Raw genomic sequence first — 25,220 nt, forward strand, 5'->3', positions numbered from 1 at the left:
TTACTACATGTAAAACTCAAGTACCTAATATATTTTTCTTGTTTGTTTTACAATAGTTTTCAAATGTTAAAAAATTAAAAGGCATCCCTACATGAGCTAGACAGAAAAGGAAGGGAAAAAGCCTGGGTTGAAAAAATTAAACAAATAAAATGACCACCTCTTCAGTACTTAATAATTTACTAAAATAACAGCTTGTTTTTAAAATGTAAAAAATGACAATTTGGTAGTAACTGACTCTGAACACACTAAAAATATAAATTTGACTCAGGTTGATCAACTTTTTTTTTTTTTAAAAAATCAGCCTTATACATAATATTTGCTTTTATTGCTTTTATGGGGAGATTCTAGCCCTTTGGAGCTGATGTTTAATTATGGCCAAAGCCTCTGAAGCGCGAACAAAACGATGAGTTTATTTAAAATTGGGCCTCAGTCCAATGAACCATTGACTTGCATTAGAAAGGACAAACTATCAGCTCAGAGAATCAAGTAGCCGGATAAGGAAAACCTCCTAATACAATATTGCCATGAAGTTCTAACATTCTTCTGTGAGGATTTAGTCAGACATGCTACTATAAGCAATGAAAGACTGAAGGAGAGTGGAAAAAAGGAATAAACTGTGAAATTTGGAGGAGGTGCTGAGTTCATATACAATTAGATATAGATAAGGCTATTACTGAGGAAGTAAGACTAACATCCTAAATTCCCATTAACCACTTCAAGCCCATAGTAGCATCAATCATAGAATATAATACAGGTTGCAGAAAGAAAGGGTAGGTTTTTGGTTGAGGAGGTAGATGGTGAATCAGGAAATGTGGGCCCAGTTCCCAGCTCTGATAGAAACTTTCTTTTGTGATCCTGGACAAATCACTGAATTGGCATCCATAAAATTAGAATAATGATGCTATTTTCTTTCTCCCAACCTTTGTCTTTTATATCTCTCCTGTAAGCTCTTGGGACAAGGTCTGAGGCTTAGTATGTGTTTTTACAGCATCTAACACAATGAAGACCTGATCTTGGTTGGGACCGCTAGGAACTACTTCTAATATAAACAGTAAATCATGAGAGCTGGTCGAGAGTTTTTCAATGGAACGTGCCAATTTATTGAAACAAACTTTTTGCAGAAATTTATCATCTTCGTTGGGAAGGTTTTTCAGGTCCAGGAAACAATTTCTAGCCAAAACCACAGAGAAACCCACCCCAAAATAGCCAATAGCCTGGTGGTTAGGGCTGGGCTATGGAAGATCCAGGTTTTAAGTCCCTGCTCAGCCTGAATTGGAGCAGGGACTTGAACCTGGTTCCCCTACATTGCTGGTAAATGCCCCAATGACTAGGCTACAGAGTCAGTCTCTCTCTGGCCCAGTGAACATTTAATTAGTTCTTTCTCATGTTTTCATTTCAAATTTCAAAACCTCAAATTTCTTTTGCGGAATGGAACTCTTGCTTTCCAGCCAGCACTATAAATAATAATGATGATGTTTTACCTTCACATTTTAGCGTAGGGTGTGTTGCTGGTACAAAACTGGTACAGAGAAGCAAGGAAAGGAAACACAGAAAAGAAAGGATTAAAAAAGAAAGACGTGAAATGGCAATAATGTTTACATGGGTACAGCAACAACATTTCACCTTGTAAGAGTCATATATGCAGCCTGATGCCCACTGGACTTTATGAAATATGATCTTATTGGGTGGGGGGGATATTTGCACTTTGCAAAACTCCAAAGAAATCCTACTCTTCTAAGTTGTGAATGCACTTCCTACTGGAAAACACACCCCACAGAGATCTTGTGCCTTTGGAGGCATGCCAAACGTGCAGTGCATGCAAAACCAATCTCCCGACATCATGCAAGGTCCACACAGCTGCTAGGATGCTGAAATGTACTTGATCATTAATCCTATCCCACCCACCCCAAAAATCAACGACTTGGACCTCTGCCACTAACACCTGATATAGATAGCTCAGGGTCTGAAAAAAAATGTGTCAGATCGATGTACACACACGTGTGGTGAAGGAGTATTGGTTAGTGTGGTAGACCTTTGAAAAACCCAGGCAGTCAGCATTTAACTGACATACAACCTCAAGCAGCCAAACTAAGTTTGTTATTCTAGGGATGGAATTGAGACTTCACAATAAAAATTACTCATGTAACTATTCATGGAAAGGTAAAATTAGATAGGTAATTAATATCACTTATGAAAGTCAAAATTAGAAAAGTAATTAATACTTTGCTCAAGGTTAGTTAGGAGATAGACTACAGAACTGTAAACAAGACAATCACTCTACAGTCAAGTACTTGTTAGTTTTGTCATAAATACATTTCACTCCAAACAAGAGAGCAGTTGAAAATATGATGCCTACATTCTAGTAAATCTTTAGTGAAGCTTGGTTTGTTAAAGATGAGACAACGTATGCAGAATTGCAGTTAGTGAAGTCATACTAGCAGCGAGATCTATGGTGTAGGCTCTCCGCATGGTTTTCTTTGCCAATATGTGCATTAAAATCTTAGGCTTGAATTACATTATACATTATAGGATTACTGAATCTTGGGACACAGTTATAAAACTCATCTATACTGTCTTCATAAGCATCATCATTAGGTGAATAGTCAACAACAATATAAAGTACTCAATTTCATTTAAACTGGGTTACTTATCTTGAGCTGATCTTAATCAACCCCTCATATTATTCTTGCACAGGAACGTGTGGTGAGAAAACCAGCTACAGTATGCACTTTTCCTTTATCATTGCTAAAATCTTTGCCCTCCTGTGAGCAGTAGTACAAGATAGGGTTCAAGAGTCAACTAGTAGATAGTCTTGAACTACCAAACATAGAGAACTATGTTCTTGTTTTAGTTAGAGAAGCGTCATGACCTGCTTGTATATACAATGTATGTTATACCACTTTGGGGATAATACGAGTATTTTTTTTTATGTAAGCAGAATTATCTGATGGGGAGAGGGTGATATTTCTATTCATCTGCATTGTGGAAGAAGAATCAAATAAGTGAGTTAAAAATATCAGTTAAGTTCATCAACTTCTCAACACACCTGCTGTTCTCCATTTCAGTTCAAACACTTCCAGGGCAGAAAGTTAAATCATTATTAGAGAAGAGAAAACAGAATGATGAAGACATTAGTCTGCCTGTTTCTAATACACCCGTGCCGATTTACTGTCAGTCAGTGACTATGGATTTTTAAAAAGCAGTTAACACGAAAGAAATGTTAAGAACAATTATCTCATGTCCAGTTGGAACATTAGCCCTTTAGACAGAAGGGCTCATTCCTTTCAGTCTGCCAACATTTTAGTAAATGACACTGGCCCTTTAACAGATGGGATACATACTTCTTAGCTTGCCAGTATCCTAATAAAAGACACTGGCTTCTTTAAAATGAAGGACACATACCTCTCAAATTGCCAGCATCCAAACTGGGAATCAGCAGTTTAAAATAAAGGTGGCACTCAACTGCCTGGCAAAACCAGGGACATGCTACAGAAATTTTAAAGCAAATGGTATAAATCCTACCCTGAAATTATTTAATTTAGATAAACTACCTATTAAAACATTGGGTAAATATATTCAATATCAGTACTGCAGTAACTGGATAGCTCACCATCTCCTGAAATGAGTGGAATAAATATTATTAGTGACCTTTGGGATATTTTCTCCCATCAAATCCCATTAGTCACCAGGTCACATGACTAAAATACATTGTGCAATAGTCTCCCAACTGGGTAACAGTGCATGAAGGGAGGCTAGATGTCTCAATGGCTTGTCACCAGCAACGCAAAGGTAGGGCTGTCCCCTTAGCTCTTGTGTGTATGACATCCCTGCAAAGAGAGAGAAGGCAGCTGCCCGGGTACATTGAGAAAGCAGCGATGCCCGTTTTCTCCCCATCTCCCAACAAGCAGAATACTCTAATGAGGGTAGGAGGGCCCTGCAGTGTGCCTCCCTCCCCAGGTAACACACATTACCACACTGTGGGTCGTCTCATATGAAAAGCACGTGCCACTATTGCTTGAGCTAAGAGACTGCATCCCCTTGATGGCAACTGTAGCAGTCTCATTAACCTCTTACGTGCACCTAGGATGACCAGATGTCCCGATTTTATAAGGACAGTCCCGATTTTTGGGTCTTTTTTCTTATATAGGCTCCTATTGCTCCCCACCCCCTGTCCCGATTTTTCACATTTGCTGTCTGGTCACCCTACGTGCACCACCTACTGGAGGGGAACAAAGACTCACCTTGTGGGAATGTGGTTGCACCCAGAAGGCTAGTCTTTATTGGGGAGCAGGAGAGAAGCGTTTGCTCACCTTCGGGGCAGCACTGCAAGGATTACCTATTTTTCCAGGCTTTTTCAAGAGTGGGAACTCAGGAGGGTGGGAGTCAGGAGAAGTAAAAGCTATTAGTTCTATTGGGCTGGAAAAGCAGCGAGGTTGTTGAGATAATGGATGGGACAGATATAGTCAAACCCCGCAATAAGGCGCCCCGCCATAACGCGAAATCGCATATAACGCGACCACAATTTGGCCCCCCTTTAAGACACACAGTAATACAGTACTGTATGTACTGTACCAGTGGTCCGCAGCGCCATGATGGCTGCCGGGACATTGATGTGCCCCCGCCTAGTGCCAGGCAGGGGAAGAAGCTGCGGCCCCGCGCCTGCCGGGGACAGAGAGCTCCAGGGCTGCAGGCACCGGTGCTCTCTGTCCCGGACAGGTGCGGGGCCGCGGCTCCTCTCCAGCTTCAAGAGAAGCCGCAGCCCCACGCCTGCCGGGGATAGAGAAGAACAGGGCTGCCGGCGCCGGTGCTCTCTGTCCTGGACAGGTGCGGGGCCGCGGCTTCTCTCCCCTGCTGGGCACTAGGGGCACTAGGCAGCGCACATCAATGCACCACCTTGGGGACCACTGACGGGCTTGAAACCCCGCTATACCGCGACCCCGCATTTAGCGCGATGTAATTTTTTGGACCTCAAGCATCACGGTATAGTGGGATTTCACTGTATATTTTATGAGAGAGAAAAAAAAAAAACAGAAGTAAAATAAAACCTCCTTGGTTTACAATGGTTCTTCAGTCTCAGGACCTGTCCTAACCTTTGGGCACTACTTTATTCCCATTGTCCTTAGGCATATTCAGCATTTGTGTACTTTATATTATTACAACATGAATCTAGAGATTAATTTCTTCTATAACCTTGAGTGAACACAACACAAAAAAGGAGGAAACAACATAAAGATGAATATACCAAAGCTGCACTTAAAACAGAAAACCTATTGATTGGCACCTTAGTCAGTCAAAGTCAGAAGAGGCCTGGAGTGCTGCAAACCACTATGGGGGCTATCGGAAGAAAGGGAACCTGGAGGCCCATAAGAAGCTGCTCCTACTGCCTTATGGAGGAGAGGGGGAGCCCAGTGCACAGAGCTCCAGAAGTAGCAGGTCGTAGCATTGGGAGGGAAGGGAGGAGAAATGAGGCTAGGCCTCAGGAGAAGGTCCCCTTACTGGCATTGGGTAGTGTGGGCCCTGAAGAGAAGCTGCTGCACCAGGCTGGGCAGAGAATGCATTAAGCACTATCAGAGAAGTAGAGGAAGCAGAATAGATGTTATGCAGTAGCCCAGCATGGCAGCAGCCTCAGGAAGGGAAAGCCAGAAGTCTGGCCTAACAACGTTGCACTGCAGAGACCGACTGGCAGAAGGCTGGGATGGCATATCACTGGCCTAGGCCTGGAACAACTGCCCTGGTTTTCCCTCCTACATAGGAGGTCTTTGCCGTCTGTTCTTCTAATCAACATAGATGTTTACATGATTTACTCACCTTTCACGCTCATCTTTCATCTTTTCTAGTTCTTCTTCTCTCAGTGTGCTGTGTTTTGGATTTCCCTTCTGGTCAGCTTTCCCACCTTTCTCCTCTTTCTTCTTTCCAAATCTGATTAAGACATTAGGGAAGGGTCAGGAGAAGAGGAAAAATGCAATATTTACTGAGTAGACTACAAAGCTGGAGATTTACGCAACGATAACGTAGTGAGCGATTGCCTAGAGTAAGGGACCTATCGCAATAATAAAATTAATTACCAATAATTCTGACTATAGACCATTTACACAGTATTTGATCATGAATGTATTTGAACCTTGCGGGGTGGTCATTTCTCTAACGCACTCAAGACCTGAAACAAAAGCAGCTGCTATGCTAAGCTATTATTAGCATACATTTCAAAGTAGCTGAAGTTTCTTCTTACCAGAGAATAGGCTCTCTGAAAGTGATCTTCAGAGCAATCATATGTGCCAACATACAGAGTTGACCACATGTTCTACTCCTATTGGTAAAAATTGTCACTCGTTCGCATATGACTTTAATTTAAAGGTACAGGGTTGATTTTTGTTTAAAATCACAGGAAGGTGCAATCAGGATCAAAAATAAATCTTGCCCTATTGCAAGATGAGAGAGAGCGAGCAACTTCACAAAAGTCCCCTCTTAAATGCTTTACTTTCTATCTAATAATATATTATTATTTAATATTGATATTATGAGAGTGCTCCAGAGATCCCAGTCACTCCTGGGGTTCCATTGTATTAGGCACTATACGAAGATATGCAAAACTATATTCCTTTCTTCACAGAGCTTGCAAGAGGATATTAAGTGGCAGAGCTATATTTCATTTCTCATTGAGTTAGATCTTGAGGTTGGACACACACGGCATTATGGGCTAACCCTCCCATCCCCCCAAATTTGAATTCCTGAATTTCATATGTTACAAATGATCAGTCATTTTTATCATATTGCAACCTTCCAAGTGCCTTTACATGCAAATTAAGGCTAGCGATTTACAAAAAATATTTCTTCATGGAGCATGCAGTATTTTAACTTCATTACTACGCCTCACAACTTTTTGAATAGTTCTATGGAAGTCAGTAACATTTCCTCGGTGATCTTTCCTTTATCCTTTTTTATTTTTCATTTTAGTCCAAACTGTCTTCAGTACGATAGCTGAACTACACTGCATAGACTTACGCTGTACAACGCAGACTTCCTTTGACCAAAGCGGAATTACTGTGACTGTTCAGACAGACTGCGGAGCTAGAGGTGTGAGGCCCAGCTCAAGCAGACGTGCTCACATAAAAATAGTAGTGTAACCATGGTGTCATAGGCAGTGGGGAGTGGCGGTACATGTGGGGTCCCAGCAGCTGTCCCCTGCCCAGGGCTCTGCTCCTGGCCCCATGCCCACTCCCAGCTCTGGCCACAGCTTCCGCCCCCTTACCCCTCTACAGGTCCCCCCTCACAGAGACACAGCCCTGCTCCCAGCCTCAGCTTGGGGGAGGAGGGCATGGACAGAGGTCAGGGGGCTGGCTGTCAGCACCCCCACTACTAAAAATGTTCCAGCGCCACTGCATGTTTGTGGGTGAGTGAGAGAAAGAGACATGGTGAGGGTGGAGGAGGAGGGGGAAGCAGCAGAGGTGCCAGGCAAGAGGACTTGACCCTCCCTTGTAAAGGTACAGAAGAGCTCCAGGGTGGCTCTTTGCAATGGAATGAGGAAGGAGACTGGGTATATTGGCGGTATGGTGGATGTGTCTGTACATACCTCGTCTTACTCTTCCCCACATCTCTGCAGTAGCAGCCAGACCCCAAGTCCTATTTAAAGCAGTAACGGCCTGCTGCTCCAGAAAATACATGCCACTTTTTTAGGGATCCCTGTTCCAAACACACACCTGACCCACAAGCCACTCTTGGTTCTCCTTCTATAGTCCCATCTCACTACGGTGCTATCAGAATCATTACATTTCATAACTGTGCTCTTTCCGAGCGGAAAGTCTACACTCTGGCTCCATTATCAGCTTCTGGGTTCCTGTGGTCTCCAGAGACTCTGGAGCCGCATACATGTGAAGGGAAGTTTTCCACAATCTGAGGGGGGAACGTTGCAGCTAGGAAGAGATGGGTAAGGGCAGGCATGTGGGTGTGTATACCTATATGTGACAGAGAGATTGAGAACATGTGTGTGTGAGAGAATACTGAGCAAGAGAGATGGACACAGAGACTGGTGAGAAAACACAGGCATAAAAGAAAAGCTACATGGGACCTTACAGATGTTATTTCATATAGGAATGGAGGGAAAAACCAAACCAAACCAAACCCACCTACATACCTTAGTCCAACACCTGCAGGATGGATGGGAAAAGAATCTGTTTTCCAGCACCTGCATATTCTCTCATGGCAGTATCCTCAAGAGAGAATGTATTAGCTCTTGAGTCCTGGCCCTGATCTGACTCTGGCAATTTGTTTATATTCTTCCTGCCTACAGTTCCCCCACAGTATCAGTTAGGGCTTTGTGGAGTCTAGTATTTGTTTTGAGTATTTATAGACGTTGAAAACATTATTCTTGGGCATTTTGTGTTGCTGTAGGGAGGTAAAGTTAGATATGTAGCATACCAAAAAAAAAAAAAAAAAAAGATTGAACCCCTCTGACTTTCAAGTCTGGGTATTATTTGTTGCTTACAAAAGGAAATATTTTTTTAATAAAATGATAATTTTGTTTGTAATAACTGCCAGTTTGACATCTCTTTGCACAAACACTGCTGTCTGCTAGTATAGCGGCTGTTGCCACAAATTGGTAAGGTCAAATATAATTATAAACTAGCAATGGTGGGTTGGTCTTGATGAAAACAAGTTTTTCTGCTATTTTTGACTTCACCCTAGAGCTGTGTGGACTTACAATATTTACCTTCCATACTAAATATGCAATATGTTGCCTAAGGCTGGGGAAATGTTCTGATTTTGGCCTCTTCCGTTCATTACTAAACTCTTAAAAATCTATTCCTTATTATTATTACTGTTAATTATGATGATGATGTTTTGCAGAACAGCAAAAATCCAGCATGGACATTAAGAGAGAGAGAGAGAGAGGGTGTATATATAAATTGCAAAAATACAACACCAATTTAAAAAACCATATGTACTGCATAAAACCACAAAATATCCAGCATCTTCTCTGACTGCATGTATACATCATTCCCTGAAAGTTATGGTATTTGCAAAGGTCTGTGTTCTCTGATGTGTTCTAAATTACCACAGACATATGCTGATGAAATTAACTTCTACTTATTGTAATTTTGCATAATTTTGTTATTTCTCTAACGTTTGGGGGACAAAATTCTTTTCTTGCTAACCTCACATTGGGCCTGATTCTAAACTCCCACTGAGTTTAATGTATGGGAACAAGGCTGTTGTAACAACTGTGTTATGGGTATTAATCAAGTTAAGATGAAAATTTTGTGAAAAGTGAATGGCTTTTGGCCTCGAGGCTTACAAAATCTACAGACAACAAATAACTGGATTACAGTAAAACCTGCTTTTTATATTAAAATGATTGATATAAGACCGAAACCATTAGTGAATAAATTTATTGCACACCAATCTTTAAAAGCTCTTTCCACTACACTGTATGTAGCAAAATTCTCTTAAGGTACTATCTGACAGAATTGTTACTTATTCAAAAACGTATATAGCAAAGGGAGGAATATAATTAGAAGACCTGAAAAATGAATAGATTGTATACATCTGCTTAGATTGTTTTGTGTGGAATGAAACCACTTAAAATAATAATAGAGGGGAAAAAAACATGTAGCAAAGTTATGCATTTATGTGTCCTACGCAATGTAGTGATTACCTGGTGTAATGCCTGTGAAGGAAGTTGTAGACATAGAATCATTAGTATGCTTTTCACTATACAAGGGCAATATTCCAAATGCTCTGAGCACGCTACGCCTGCATGCAGAAGTAGCGAGGGATTTTCTTTACGTGATCTGCCCTCAGAAAGATGAAAATGAGTGAGTCATCCTCATGTGAAAGCCCATGTACTATTCTTGCAAACGTGTTGTACTACTCAGATGGATTTCCCTTTGCTAGCATTAGCTTTACCCATTGAAAGAAATCACCAACGTCCTGAGAATAATTAAGGTATTTTCCATTAGAAACACTGAGTGAATCAACTCTTTGAATACCAAATGTGTGATTTCTTACTGGAATATTTATGACTATATTATTGGTTCTGGTATATAAAGAGGGAATGTTTATATTTCTACAGTGAATGTTAAAAGATTGTGAAAAAATGCTACTGGACTGTTCATTCTGTCAATGCCTTCATTCCTTTTTAAATTTCAAGATTTCAAGGACAAAAGCAAACCTCCTGTTCTATGGTCCTTCCCTGTTGTTCCTGGGGAAAATGTCTTAAATGCAAGACCTAAAACTGTGGTCATGGCAACATTTCATTTCTGTGTTGAACAGTGAGTTTCCAGATCTCAAATGTGTTGATGTTTGCTTCAAGGATTAAAAAGCAGGGAGGTCTATAAAGTCCCCATACTTCTAAGCAGGAGAAACATCTGCTGGGTACAGTCCCAAGCAGCTTGCTAGCTAAATTCAGCAATTGGGAATTCTTTAGTTAATTAGGTTCCCCCTATCGGTAGGTGTCACTGCAGCTAATAAAGAATGGAATTACAAACATCTGTGGTGAAAGAAAAATAATTCAACTGGTCCAAGACATGAAAAAACCAAACACACACATATCCCAACAATGCCATGGCATCTCCAGAAATTTGGAAGTTTGGGAAAAAACCCCAGAGTGATTTGTAAAGTGTATATAACAGAAACACCCATTTCACAGCAAATGAACAAAAAAACCCATGCTGAGATTATTAAAGCAGCTCCACTATGAAAGACTAGAAATATAAAAATAACCCTCAAAATTAAATCTGAATGCAAGTAAGATGGGTGAGCAAGAAAGATAAAGATACTAATAAGGTATGATTTTCAGGTCCACACAGGGACTATAAAAAGCTTATTAACTGCTGCTACTGCCGTGTGTTTTAAGTTATTTTATCACTCAGCTTTACAGCAGAAGAAATACTCTCTAGAAGCAATGCTGTGCTTTGATTAATTAGTTTCATACATACACTTTTACAGGGTATTAGACATTGCTGTAAAGATCTTTAGTGAGTCAGATTAACTGCTTGTGATTACTGCTCCAGACTCATTTTATGCTTATATTTATTTTAACAGCAATGTTAATTAAATATTTGTTTTATATTTTTAGTGTTTTTCTAACTACCTAAAAGGGTTGTTATTAAATGTTTACTTATTGGACAGAAGCTAAGCAAGCCGTATAATATTATTGGAAGAAAAGATTTTACTGACGTTACCGTACTACAGAGACTATACAGCAGGTCTCAGTAGAAGTAGCTCACGATTGGAGAACAAGTGCACTCAACACAAATATAACGCACAAGTCAGTCAGAGTTTAAAATAAAGCACTATAGAGAAGAATTGCCTCTGCTCGGCAAAGGCAGGTACCCGCCTTCCTTTTCTTTCATGCCTGGCACAACCCTTTCCACAAACTATGAGGGAGCAATAGGATCTGTAAGCAGATTTGGTTTCTTTTGCCAGCAGGGTGTGGGTTACATAGACATCTTGGGATTCTCAAATCCACTCAACCTGCTATGGATCACTTCAAAAGCTGCACTGAGCACAGAATTATTTGCAGATGGAAGTAGTTCTAAGCAGTAAACACAATCGAACTCTGCATTCATAGGGCTGCTGAGACAATCTGAGGAAAGAGAAAACTGATCTGGCCACAGGCTAATGAATTTAGTTATGTGCGGCCCAGGTCAATTTATTAGATTTTCTGTAACTATAAATCTGATGTGAATTTTTTAAATTAAGCTCTAAATTCAGCTACATTTTGGTAAATCAAAGTATGCTCATGCTAACCATCTTCAAACCCATTTTGGAGAGAGTTCAATTCCAGCAATAAAACAATGGGGTTTAGCTGATTCCAGGCAACAGGAAAAGGAAAGGTTAGGCAGACAAAAGTTGATATTCAGAAGATTTCTCTCTTTATTAAGGATGAAGCAGTCTCATTAAAGAAGCCTACATTATTAACACTAATATTGGTTGCTGCTGGTTTTTTATGCCATTTTGAGAGAAACAAGGACATATTTTTTATTATATTCAACTGTTGGGAACAAGACTAAAATGACCGAGCTTTCAGATTCAGTCTAATGGGAGTAAAATGTATCTTTTTAACAACTCTGATTAAAAACAAAAAAACAAAAAAAAAACCCCCACCCTCTACTTCTTTGATGCTCAAATTAGCATCTTTCCTCCAGCATGCTGAATTAATTAGTAGAGTGACAAAGGAATTAGTCCTGATAGGATCAAAGCTGAAACCATATTTACTGGAATTTAAAATTAAGAACACAGAGCATTAACCCTCCATATTCCATGTAACTTTCTACATCCCATACTATCCGCCTTCTGAATTCCCTGACAAAATAAACCAATAGTGCAATATTTTTCTACTCAAGTTCTTCTAGAAAGAAAAAGACTCTTGACTCAAAAGTTGCTACAGCAGAGAACTTTTCCATTGGAACATGCAAATCTTGAAGTGTTTATTTTTACATACAGCTGATTACGTAAATTCAGAGGCATCAATAGAATGAAGCAAACAGAGTCCAATAGCATTTATATACATGCTTGGCTCCCAAAATTGTTACTACCTTTAAGGGTCAGTCCAGAAACTCCTAGTATCACATCTTCTGAAGAGTTTCTTTGCTGTAGTACTTGACAAATAAATATCTATATTAAATGCAGAGTACCAAATTCAGAAGCTAAATGTCAAATGCAAGACCTACATTACACAGTGAAGCTTAATACTGTAGCGTCCATGTGAAAAGCAATAAAAAATGGTCATCTAGGATTAAATGTCTCCTGATTTTGGTGTTTTGGACAGAATACAAGCTCCAATATCAGATAAACAAATACACCCCATCTAGTTTTCTGCGAGTCAGCTCTTTTCCATAGATGTTGCAGACTAAAGCTGGTCTAGACAGGTCCCTACAATTTTCTCTCTAGAATTGTCATTATCCTTACTTCTATATGCCTCAAATCCCTCCTTTTAAATGCTGAATTTGTCCTCAACTTCAATAGCAGTGAGCACTGCACCACGTTGTGTGAATTGGCTGGTAGGAAATGCTTATCTAGTAGGGCAGCTCTATCCCCCATCACCAAAAGCCGAGCAACACCTCTGCAATACAGTAGTTCCACCAGAGCCAGAAAGGAAGAGACATCTGAAAGCACTCCACTCTCCTACTCAGGTCTTCTGTGTTAGAAGAGGCCATCTGCAAAAGCACTGTGCCAATCTATTGAATCAGTTGCATGGAATAACTCTCATTAGCTTCTCGAGCTATGTAAATACTAGGGATAAAGGGTGGTTATTAAGGATAACAACAGTTTAAGATATTTATTTTTGGAGCAAGTGATAAAGTATTCACATTGTACGGAATGGGAGGGGGGAGCGGGAATTGTGCCTTTACTAAGTGGTGTTTTCCTGTGATATTAACTAACTGTAGGAAATCTGTGACATCGAATGGTGCCCTTGCTTCTATTTCCATGTTCACACAAGCTAGTGCTCAGATCTCCTAATTAACATTTTCTTTCTTTCTTTCTTGCAAGGGGCACCCATTCCAAGCAGTGTATACGCCCACATCAAGCATATCAACCCTACAGTACTGTGGCATAGCTATGATTTACAACTTGACCAGAGGAATCAGAAATTGATTTATAGTCTGTCCAATCCACCAAGTTCTATTTGCTTGTCCACTAGACTGTGTAACTACCATACTCCCATATATTCTTATATTTTCTTCCTTTCCCATACCAGTGGCTGATTTTTCCCCCTTTGTTCAATACCACAGGCAAGTAATTACATCTAAAGTGAAAGCAAATACTGTTCTAGATATTAGTTTATATGGAGTTTGCAAATGTAATCCCTGTGGTAGCCCAGAAATTTTCAAAGGCAGCTACATCCCATAGTCAAAAATGACGGACTTTCCACTGATTTTCAATAAATCTTTGGCTCTTAAATGCCTAAAAGTCATTTTTGAAAAGGGATTTAGGCTCCTTGGTCACTTATGTTACTTTGAAAATGTTCCTTATTGTTTTGGTGTTAAATTTAAGTGTCAACTCCTAAAATGCATCATATAATGAATCTGAAATCTGTGGTCAGAAAAACGTACCAGCTGTGATACCTAGTACATTTTAACAAGACCGTGAGAATGTGGTGGGGGTAGGCAGAGTCAGAATAGATACCGCTGACAACTAGGTTGCATATCAGGCATCACTAAAGCCCCCTACTTATTCCCATCACAAAGCCCATAGCAAGAGCTTCCTGAAAGATTTCAGTGCCAGGCCACTACAAAGCTAGGCAGATTTCACAGAAAGCCCTCCCTAATATTTTGGCACTCTAGCGGCTGCTACCTTGCTGATGCCTAATATTGGGTCAGTGGCTGAGTGACAAAGTGAGTTAATACGCTGTTGTGTTTATTTCCCCCCCCAGGGCCGGCTCCAGGCACCAGCCCACCAAGCTTGTGCTTGGGGCGGCACCTGGAGGGGGCTGGCTGGGGCTCGCCATCCTGCCCCCTGCGCTCTGGCGGCCGGGGGGAGAGCGGAGCCCCCACTGGGGCTCACCACCCTCCTCCCAGGGCTCCGGCCCCCCGGCCGCCGGGGGGAGAGCGGAGCCCCCACCGGGGCTCGCCGCCTTCCTCCCAGGACTCCGGCCGCCCTCCCCCCGGCCGCCGGGGGGAGAGCGGACCGCCGCCCTCCTCCCAGGGCTCCGGGCGCCCTCCCCCTGGTCGCCTGGGGCGGCAAAAAAGCCAGAGCCGGCCCTGTCCCCCCAACCCCTTTTTGGGCACCTAGGGTAAATCTGGATTAAGTCACAAACAGGAATGAGGTTGGAGGTCTTAAGTCTAGATCTCACTGAACAATTACTTAGGCCTGGTCTACACTAGAAGGTTATGTCGAATTTAGCAGCGTTAATTCGAATTAACCCTGCACCCGTCCACACAACGAAGCTATTTATTTCGACATAGAAGTCTCTTTAAATCGATTTCTGTACTCCTCCTCGACGAGGGGAGTAGCGCTAAATTCGACATGGCCATGTCGAATTAGGGTTAGTGTGGACGGAATTCGACGCTAATAACTCCGGGAGCTATCCCACAGTGCACCATTCTGTTGACACTCTGGACAGCAGTCCGAGCTCAAATGCTCTGACCAGCCACACAGGAAAAGCCCCGGGAAAATTTGAATTCCTTTTCCTGTCTGGCTAGTTTGATTCTCATTTCCTGTTTGGACATCGTGGCGAGCTCAGCAGCACTGGCAACGATGCAGAGCTCTCCAGCAGTGATGGCCGTGCAATCTCAGAATAGAAAGAGGGCCCCAGCATGGACTGATCGGGAAGTCTTGGATCTGATCGCTGTGTGGGGCGATGAGTCCGTCCTTTCGGAGCTGCGATTGAAAAGACGGAATGCAAAGATCTACGAGAAGATCTCAAAAGCCATGACGGAGAGAGGATACAGCCGGGATGCAACGCAGTGCCGCGTGAAAATCAAGGAGCTGAGACAAGCATACCAGAAGACCAAAGAGTCAAACGGACGCTCCGGATCCCAGCCCCAGACATGCCATTTCTACGAGGCACTGCATTCCATTCTAGGTGCGTCCGCCACCACTACCCCACCACTGTCCGTGGACTCTGATGATGGGGTATTATCGACGGCCACTTCCTCGGAGCTGTTCGCGGACGGGGAAGATGAGGAAGGGGATGAGGAGGACGAGGCAGTCGACAGCGCTTTCAGTGCTGATTTCCCTGATAGCCAGGATCTCTTCATCACCCTCACGGAGATCCCCTACCAACCCTCTCAAGGCGGTAAGCTGGACCGTGAATCAGGGGAAACATCAGTAGGTAAGTGTTTTAAACATTTATTTTGAATAGAATAGGCATGGTATGTTAGCAATGGGTTTTTAATGATTAGTTTGCCATAGGCGCTTAACTTTTTAGTCCTTGCCAGTGCAGCTACTGGAAAAGTCTGTTAACATGTCCAGGGATAGAGTAGAAATCCTCCAGGGACATCTCCACGAAGCTCTCCTGGAGGTAATGTGAAAGCCTTTGCATCAGGTTCCTGGGGAGAGTGGCCTTATTGACTCCTCCATGGTAGGAAACTTTTCTGCGCCAGGCTAGCAGTAGGTACTCCGGTATCATTGCCTGGCAAAGCATGGTGGCATACGGCCCTGGTGTTTGCTGGCATTCACGCAGCATGCGGTCTCTCTCTGCCTCCGTAATTCTCATCAGAGTGATATCACTCATGGTGACCTGCTTTGAATTAGGGGAATTTTAGTATGGGGACTGATTGCCTGTTCCTTTAAATAAGTGTAACCGGCGGTTTACAGCCACGCGGTGGGGGCGAGGAGGCGAACCGTTCTTGCTGAGTGGTTCGCCGGCAGCGTGCAGGGATCTTTCCCGAGCCCAGCCACGTGGTGAGGGCGGGGAGGCGAACCATTCCTGCTAAGCAGTTTGCCGGTAGCATGCAGGGATCTTTCCCGGGGACAGCCGCGACGGGGGTAGGACAGGGGCAGAGTTCATGCCAGCCGGATCGCCAGCAGCAGGAACTGGCCAACGCTAGGAGCATTGCTTGGAACGTGAAAGGAGGGCACTGCTGTAAATTAAGCTTTAAGCAGCCAAAAGTCTACGGCTTACCATGGCCGCCTGCTAGCAGAATTCCGGTGTCCGGCCCCGCTTGTGTGATCTGTACAGCAAGACCCCAGGCACTCAAGGCGAAGACAGAAAATTCAACCTTGTACTGAGTGCACATGTGATAGGTACTGTGCATGGTCTTGTTCACAGAGAAAGACTATATTCATTGTTTGCAAAAATGTATCTTTTTGAGGAATTCACTCCCTTTTTCCCATCCCACAGCTGAAAGCGTCTCCCGAGCTACCCCGGCATCCCCCTCCCAGAGGCTGGCACAGATCAGGTGGCGAAAGAAGAGGACATGGGACGAGATGTTCTCAGCACTTATGGTCCGTTCCCGAGCCGAGGCGGCACCGCAGACCCAGTGGGGGGAGAACATGTCGCAATACCAGCGATCACACAGCAAAAGAGAGGACAGGTGGCGGCAGGAAGACCAGCAGGCGACTCAAATGCTGCTTGGACTAATGAGGGAGCAAACGGACACACTCCGGAGCCTTGTAGATGTTCTGCAGGACCGGAGGCAGGAGGACAGAGCCCCCCTGCATTCTATCTCTAACTGCCCTCCCCCGCCACAAAGTCCCATCCCCCCCTCACCCAAAGTCCCAAGAAGGAGGGGCGGCAGGGGCCGTGAAAACAGTCACTCCACGCCTGCAGACTGCTCAAATTGTAGAAGGCTCTCATTCCCAAAGATTTGATACATCCTTTCCTTCCCTCCAAATGCACCTCACCCAAGCCCCCGTCCCAGTTTCATCCCCTAACTGTGTAGTTCTTAATAAAAAATACGTTTCTGTTAATTACTGTTTCCCTCATGTTCTTTTAGAGGACAGTGTATTTGAAGGGGGGGAAGGAGGTTGGTAATTGGAGAGCACAGTCACCTTTACTAGGGTACAGACATGGGGGCAGGTTCAGCAGCAGGTCACACACACACTGCAGTCACTAGGCACCCTGGTCAGTCTGGGAGGTGGTTTTCATGTTCTGTGTGGGGGGGCTATGTGAGTTTGTGGCAGGGGAGGGCGATTACAGATCTTATGCAGCAGTCTTTAGCCTGGATGACAGAGCCACGCAGCAGGGGATCTGTAACCGCCCTCCCCCGCCACAAAGTCACATAGCCCCACACACAGAGTCCCGAAAAGGAGGGGTGGCAGGCCAGTCCACCACTGTAGACTGCTCTAGGAGCAGGAGCCTGTCATTCCTCGAGTTCAGAAGTGTCCTTTCCATCACTACACCCGCTCCCCACCACAGTCTGCATCCCAGTTTCAACACTTTACTGCGAAATCCTTAATAAAGAAAACAGTGTTAATGAACAAAGTTTCATTTATTTTATTTTTAAAGGTGTGTTGGATGGGGGGGGGAGGTGATTGGTAACTGGAGAGGATAGTCAACATTAATTGGGTAAAGAAACGGGGGCAGGTTCAGCTTCTCTGTAAACAAACGTAATAGTCCCAGGTTATCCTGCTCACTCTGGAACCTAGCTTTCAAAGCTTCCCGGATGCACAGTGCGTCCTGCTGGGCTCTTCTAATCGCCCGGGTGTCTGGTTGGGCGTAATCAGCAGCCAGGCGATTTGCCTCAACCTCCCACCCCGTCATAAACGTCTCCCCCTTGCTCTCACAGAGATTGTGGAGCACACAGCAAGCTGCAATAACAATGGGGATATTGGTTTCGCTGAGATCAGAGCGAGTCAGTAAGCTTCTCCATCTCCCCTTCAGACGTCCAAAAGCACACTCCACCACCATTCTGCACTTGTTCAGCCGGTAGTTGAAGAGTTCTTTTTCACTGTCCAGGGCACCTATATAGGGCTTCATGAGCCAGGGCATTAGCGGGTATGCTGGGTCCCCGAGGATGACTATAGGCATCTCCACATCCCCAACAGTTATTTTGTGGTCCGGGAAGTAAATACCTTCCTGCAGCCGTCTAAACAGACCAGAGTTCCTGAAAACGCGAGCATCATGAACCTTGCCCGGCCATCCGACGTTGATGTTGGTAAAACGTCCCCTATGGTCCACCAGTGCTTGCAGCACCATTGAAAAGTAGCCCTTTCAGTTAATGTACTGGCTGGCCTGGTGGTCCAGTCCCAGGATAGGGATGTGAGTTCCATCTATAGCCCCACCGCAGTTTGGGAATCCCATCGCAGCGAAGCCATCTATGATCACCTGCACGTTTCCCAGGGTCACTACCTTTGAGAGCAGTAGCTCAACGATTGCGTTGGCTACTTGCATCACAGCAACCCCCACGGTAGATCTGCCCACTCCAAATTGATTGGCGACTGACCAGTAGCTGTCTGGCTATGGCCACTTGCTTCTGGACAGTCAGGGCTGCTCGCATCCAGGTGTCCTTGCACTTCAGGGCAGGGGACAGCAACTCACAAAGTTCCAGGAAAGTTCCCTTACGCATCCGAAAGTTTCGCAGTCACTGTGATTCATCCCAGACCTGCAGCACTATGCGGTCCCACCAGGCCGTGCTTGTTTCCTGGGCCCAGAATCGCCGTTCCAGAACATCAACATGACCCATTGCCACCATGATGTCCACGGCGTGGGGTCCTGTGCTTTGTGAGAGGTCTGTGCCCCTCTCAGACTTAATGTCCTCACCGCGCTGCCGTAGCCTCCTCGCCCGATTTCTCAGCATCTGCCTCTGAAAAAGGTGCATGATAAGGCGCGAGATGTTGACAATGGCCATAACTGCAGTGATGATTGCAGCGGGCTCCATGCTCGCGGTGCTGTGGCGTCCGCGCTGTCAATCACCAGAAAAGTGCGTGAACTGATTGCCCACCGGCGCTTTCACGGAGGGAGGGCGGGAATGAGGGTTGAATGACGACTGTTACCCAAAACCACCCTCAACACATTTTTTTGCCCCAGCAGGCATTGGGGGCTCGACCCAGAATTCCAATGGGCAGCGGGGACTGCGGGAACTATGGGATAGCTACCCACAGTGCTCCGCTTCCAATGTCAACGCTTGCCCCATTAGTGTGGACTCACAAAGTCGAATTACTGTCCTTAGTGTGGATACACACGTTCGACTTTGTAATATCGGTTCCACAAATTCGCTTTAAGTAAAATCGAACTACTCTCGTAGTGTAGACATACCCTTATACATCAACGTTAACATAATCTGACACATTTAAACGCCACTGGCGACCTCTGCTCAGAACACTCAGAGATGGAATCACAAACTTCTTGTGGGTCAAGACTGAAACATGCTAGCAGAGTAAGGAGAATAAGGCCTGCAAAGCATCTGCTCATATCTACTTGGCCTCATTCAATGGTGTCATTCCCTTATTTTTATGTGCACTAACATCTATCCCCCATAACAACTGTATTTATTTCTACTAAAATATTTATATCTAATTTTGTAGTAAAGTAATAGAACTTGAATTCATTTATTCTTAGTCAGTGGGATGGTCCAGTAAGTGATGCTCCCTCTCCTGCTTCTCGCTGGCATTCTGCCACTCTTCCCCCCGTGGCTGGAGCTGAGGCTGGGGATAGGGCCGGCCCGTGCCCAGGGACTATAGGTGGCTGGAACTGGTGCTTGCTAGGGTGACCAGCTGTCCGGTTTTTGACTGGAACATCCATTTGAAAAGGACCCTGGTGGCTCTGGTCAGCACTGCCGACCGGGCTGTTAAAAGTCCAGTTGGCAGTGCTAAGGCAGGCTAGTCCCTACCTGTCCTGGCACCTAGCAGGTCCAGCTCCTAAGGACATGGGGATCCGCGTGCTGCCCCCACCCCAGAGCCCTCACCCCTTCCTGCACCTCAACCCCCTGCCTCAACCCGCAGCCCCCTCCCACTTTCCGAATCCCTCGGACCCAGCATGGAGGCCCTATCTATACCCCAAATCCCTCAACCCCAGCCCCACCCCAGAGCCTGGACCTCCAGCCGGAGCCCTCATCCCCTCCTGCACCCCAACTCCCTGCCCAGCCAGGAGCCCCCTCCTGTACCCTGAACCCCTCATTTCTGGCCCCACCCTGGAGCCCAGACCCCCAGTTAGAGCCCTCACCCCTTCTTGCACCTCAAGCTCCTGCCCAGTGAAAGTGAGTGAGGGTGGGGGAGAGAAAGCCACTGAGGGAAGGGGAATGTAGTGAGCGGGATGGCGGGGCCTTTGGGAAGTGGTGGGGCTAGGGTGTTCAGTTTTGTGCAATTAGAAAGTTGGCAACCCTAGTGCTTGCGCCGCCAGCCTGGTGTTTGGGGGTTGGGGGACACACTGCCCACCTGGCACTCTGGGGCTGGGGTGTGTGTGCTGGAGGCCGTGGGAGGCAGGGGGAGGAGGGTGGGAAGGGCGGGACCTTGGGCTAGCCTCTCTGAGCCCAGGGTTCACCCTCTGCCCACGGTGCTGCACTAAGCTGTCCTTTTTAACAATGAAGCGTCATCCTCAGAAATCAGAGTTCTAACAAGGCTCTTTCAAAGTACAGATGGTTAAGTTAGTTCTGATCAAAACAGAATAATAGCATTATAGAAAGGTAGGGCTGGAAGGGACCTCAAGATGTCATAAGTCCAGCTCCCTGCTCTGGGGCAGGAGCAAGTAAACCTAACCATCCCTGACAGGTGTTTGTCCAACCTCTTCTTTAAAACTAATAGTGAGGATTCCACCACTTCCACTGGAAGACTATTGCAGAATTTAACTATCCTTCTAGTTGGAAAGTTTTTCCTAAAATCTAACTGAAATCTCCCCAGCTGCAGATTAAATCCATCACTTCTCGTCCTACCTTCAGTGGACAAGGAAAATAATTGATTGCTGTCCTCTTTATAACAGCCCTTCACATATGTGAAGACTGTTATCAGGTCCCATTTCAAAAACTGTCTTTGGGTGAGCTCGAACCACCAATCTTGCGGTTAACAGCTAAATACACTAACACACTGTGTCAGAGAGGCAACTGGCAAAATCGTAATAGCCCAATTCACAAACTAAACCCAAAGCTTAACATTTTTTGGATTGAGTCCAATTTTAAAAAGATCTTAGGAGCAGGGCCCAGGCCTTCCATTCTCTTTGTACAGCACCCCAGCACAATGGATTCCCAATCCTGACCGGAAGAACTGGTAGCCAGGATGGCCTCCTACCTTTCCCCCTTCTGAGGAGTCTGGGGCCCTGTTTCATGCAGGGAGGAGAAAACAAATGCAGGTTTTGATTGGAGCCTATCCTTCTTAGTGTTAGCTTTTGAAGGAGGCAAGGCCAAGCCTAGAGGGTGAAGAGAGAGACTCACAGAGCAATCAACTCAAACAACAAGGAGTCTGGTGGCACCTTAAAGACTAACAGATTTATTTGGGCATAAGCTTTCGTGAGTAAAAACCTCACTTCTTCGGATGCATAGTGCATCCGAAGAAGTGAGGTTTTTACTCACGAAAGCTTATGCCCAAATAAATCTGTTAGTCTTTAAGGTGCCACCAGACTCCTTGTTGTTTGTGTAGATACAGACTAACACGGCTACCCCCTGATACTAGAGCAATCAACTGGTGCTTCAAATTGAGGTGTGTCTCTGTCACTCCCTGCTAAATTTGCTTCTCCCTCTGGGTGCAGCTGGGGATTCTGCTGAATTGGTGTAACCCTTTGTAATCTTTATGTTGAAATGTTCCCAATTAATATTAAGTTGTTAAAGATAAGGGTGCAATAAAACCCAACATTTTCCAGGTTTGAGCCTCTGGGTCAGTTACAGAAAATGTATTTAGTAGACGACCCCTGGGTGACACTCTGAATGATAACAGCAAACTTTACTTAAAAGAAAAATGATTAGTTAAGCAAACAGGCATGCAATCACCACTTACACAACAGTTCAATTACACTTACACTCAAAGATGAAATAGCTTATCAGTGGGTGATCAGTCCACTGGCAATAGAGTGAAGCACAGTGTCATAGTCCTGGAACTTAACAGTACTACTTTGAGGTTAACTGGCGCTCTCCCCAAATTAACAAAAACTACCCCCTTTATAATCCATTATAACACTAATTAACAAACCTCCCCATTACCAGATTCACATTTCTGCTACCTTACTGGCTCTTTAAATTACATAGTCTTTAAATTAACACCTTCACCAATGACCTTCCAATACTATCAGTATAGATACCATTTCAATCCATTTCACAATTCTCCAAAGAACTCATTAAAAACCTTGCTCAAACCAGTTGTAACTGAAACTTAACAGCAACATAACCTTGCTAACTTCCATTTTCCCCATCTTAATGTCTCCAACTTATCTCTAACTTCTACTCACACCGGAACTCAATTTTTCATACCTCTCTACGCTTAGGCTAACTTAGGACAAACCCTAATTTCTACTTTACATAGGCTACACCGGGACATTGTTCCTTGGTGCGCTCTACTTCACTCCCTCCACCTCCTAACAGTCCAGGTCAGAGAAGTTTGGAGGGTGTGGAAAGGAAAAGAATCAGTTGTCACATGAATGCTGCAATCAGACAGCCATTAGGGATCCAAACTTTATAAAACAATTTTTAAAAAAAATCTACCACATCTCCCTTGGTTCTTTTCTCTCTCTCTCTTCCTTCATTCCACTTCACTTTTTTTCTACTATTAGTAATGCTGCTTCTACTTAACTTATGGGCTGACCAGAATTTCTAAGTAGAAAGCTGGGATACAGGTCATGACAGGTACACTGTGGATAATTTTGGTGGGAATCAGCGAGATGTACATAGAAGGGGATTTGCAGCTAAGGGAGACACTTCTCCCAGTGTTGACAAGTCTCATGGTATTTCTTAAAGCTCCAGCTGCTAGAATCAAGAGAGTGCACAAGAATCACCACTCTGATCTGAAAGGAAAGTTAGTTTCTAGCCTTCATGGTTGTGGAGAACAGCCTGAAAATGTGAAGTGGGTGTATCTTAAAGGCTCAGAAACCAGAAGACAAATTAAAAGACCCCAACATTTATTTTTAAAAATCTCAGTTTTAAAGCTAATCTCATCATTTTTTGAGGTTCCAGATTCATGATTTTTCCAATTCTTGGGGTTGGCAATATTGCCCTCCTCGGCCAAGCCACATGCTTCTTTCTCCTTCTCTGCCACCTTGTGGATTTCACTCGGGGTGAGCCGGCTTGGGGGATTCTGCAGAATGGGGCTGGTCACTGGAAGCCCCCTGGGGCCTGTAGGCTTATAAGGAAAACAGGACAAAACAGTTTTGGGTAAAACTGACATGGGCGCTAAGGACATTCCCCCCTGTTCTCGGGAGACACGTTCACCCTAATGTCCACAGCACTTCAGACCTTTCAAAAAGCTTCAGAAACAATCAATCCTCACAACATCCATTAGGCGGATTTTATTATACCCATTTTACAAATGAAGAAATTGAGATGGAGAGGTTAAGTGACTTGGCCAAGGTCACATAGAAATGTAATGGTATAGCCAGGAAAAGAATTGAAGAGATACCGGGCTCCCACTACATGTTCTATCCAATAGAAATGGCTACGTTTAGTTTGCCTTCCTCATTTCTATCAGTTTAAGTGCCTCTTTTCCCTACTATTATTTTTTCCATTTTCTAAATCTCTTCTGCCTTTCATTTCCCCTTTCCCTGCTCTCTCTCTCTCTCCATCTTCTACTTCCTCCATTCCCCTTTCATGGTTTATTCTACAGTGCCCTGAAATGTGGCTGTGAAGGATGCTATAGAAATACAAGTTCTTGATATTTGAAAATTTCTGTTGGAGACACCACAAGAAGGGATCAGTCTTGGAAAGCAGGAAAAACAGAGCTCCTGGGCCTCCTTCCAGTGATTGGTCTGGAAGAGGGGGAAAGATAGCTAGGAAGAGCAGGAAAGGGAGTACAGGCAAAGAGAAGACATTAAAAGATTCACAGTAGGATCCACAATGAACTTTTATGGTTTAGCCATTACTAATTCCAACCCCACAGTCTCTTGTATGTGTGACATTTTTAGGTGTAATGCAGAACAAAGCAAAAAACAAACAAACAAACAAACAAAAGATTTGTTGTGTTATCATTTGAAAGATGTGTTTCAGTACAATAAATAATAGATGTTTTTGCATTTTTAACTGTCAAAATCAGGCTGCATGATAAAAAATACCTTTCCTCCGTGGCCATAACCATGGAACTATTGTACATTTCTAATTAGACATAGCAGAATGTGGTTAACATCATTCCCTAGAGATTTATTGTTAGCTTATAGACTCTTTTCAGTAGAATTCTGTTAATGTTAAGGTCCACTGGAGGCCAATAACAAGAAGCCACTGGGAGGAGAAATCTGTCTGCCTGTCAAAACAGTGGCTATCAATTATAACTATAAATACAATTCCTTTAAATATCTTGGTGGTAGTAGAGATTTCAAGCGATGCATGGGTCTGAGTGATTTTCTCTTGAGCTAGAGGGGCTGTGGGAGAAACATCTGCCCACATGACACAAATGCACTATGATTTTTCAACCCAGAGTCCAGGAGAAGTAGCGTCTAGTCTTCTCAAACGCCCTTTGAGATATTTTCCCCAGAAAGCCTTACACAGAGATTCCTGTTTTAAAGAGTTTAAATGGGACAACTTGACAAATATGGCTCCAGCTCATTTCTGTAGCTGACTTCTTAGCAAAACATTTAGACAGTTACAATGTTACTAAATCGGAGAGGAAATAATGGAACGGTTGAAAAATAGAATGCATAAAAAACAGCTAGCTGAAGGCTGCAATTACACTGTTCACTAGAAGAACCTAATTTAGGACCGAACTCTGGA

General features: G+C 44.0%; 1 protein-coding gene across 1 annotated transcript in view; it reads right to left on the reverse strand.

Moving 5' to 3' along the window:
• PARD3B (par-3 family cell polarity regulator beta) overlaps positions 1–25,220 on the reverse strand; it is a 658,517-nt gene that overhangs the window by 122,781 nt on the left and 510,516 nt on the right. The window contains exon 19 of the mRNA XM_054043471.1: positions 5,809–5,919. Coding sequence (XP_053899446.1) covers positions 5,809–5,919 — 111 coding nt within the window. The remainder of the gene's footprint in view (positions 1–5,808; positions 5,920–25,220) is intronic.

The sequence above is a fragment of the Malaclemys terrapin genome, chromosome 11 (assembly GCF_027887155.1).
Source record: "Malaclemys terrapin pileata isolate rMalTer1 chromosome 11, rMalTer1.hap1, whole genome shotgun sequence".
NCBI classification, from domain to species: Eukaryota; Metazoa; Chordata; order Testudines; family Emydidae; genus Malaclemys; species Malaclemys terrapin.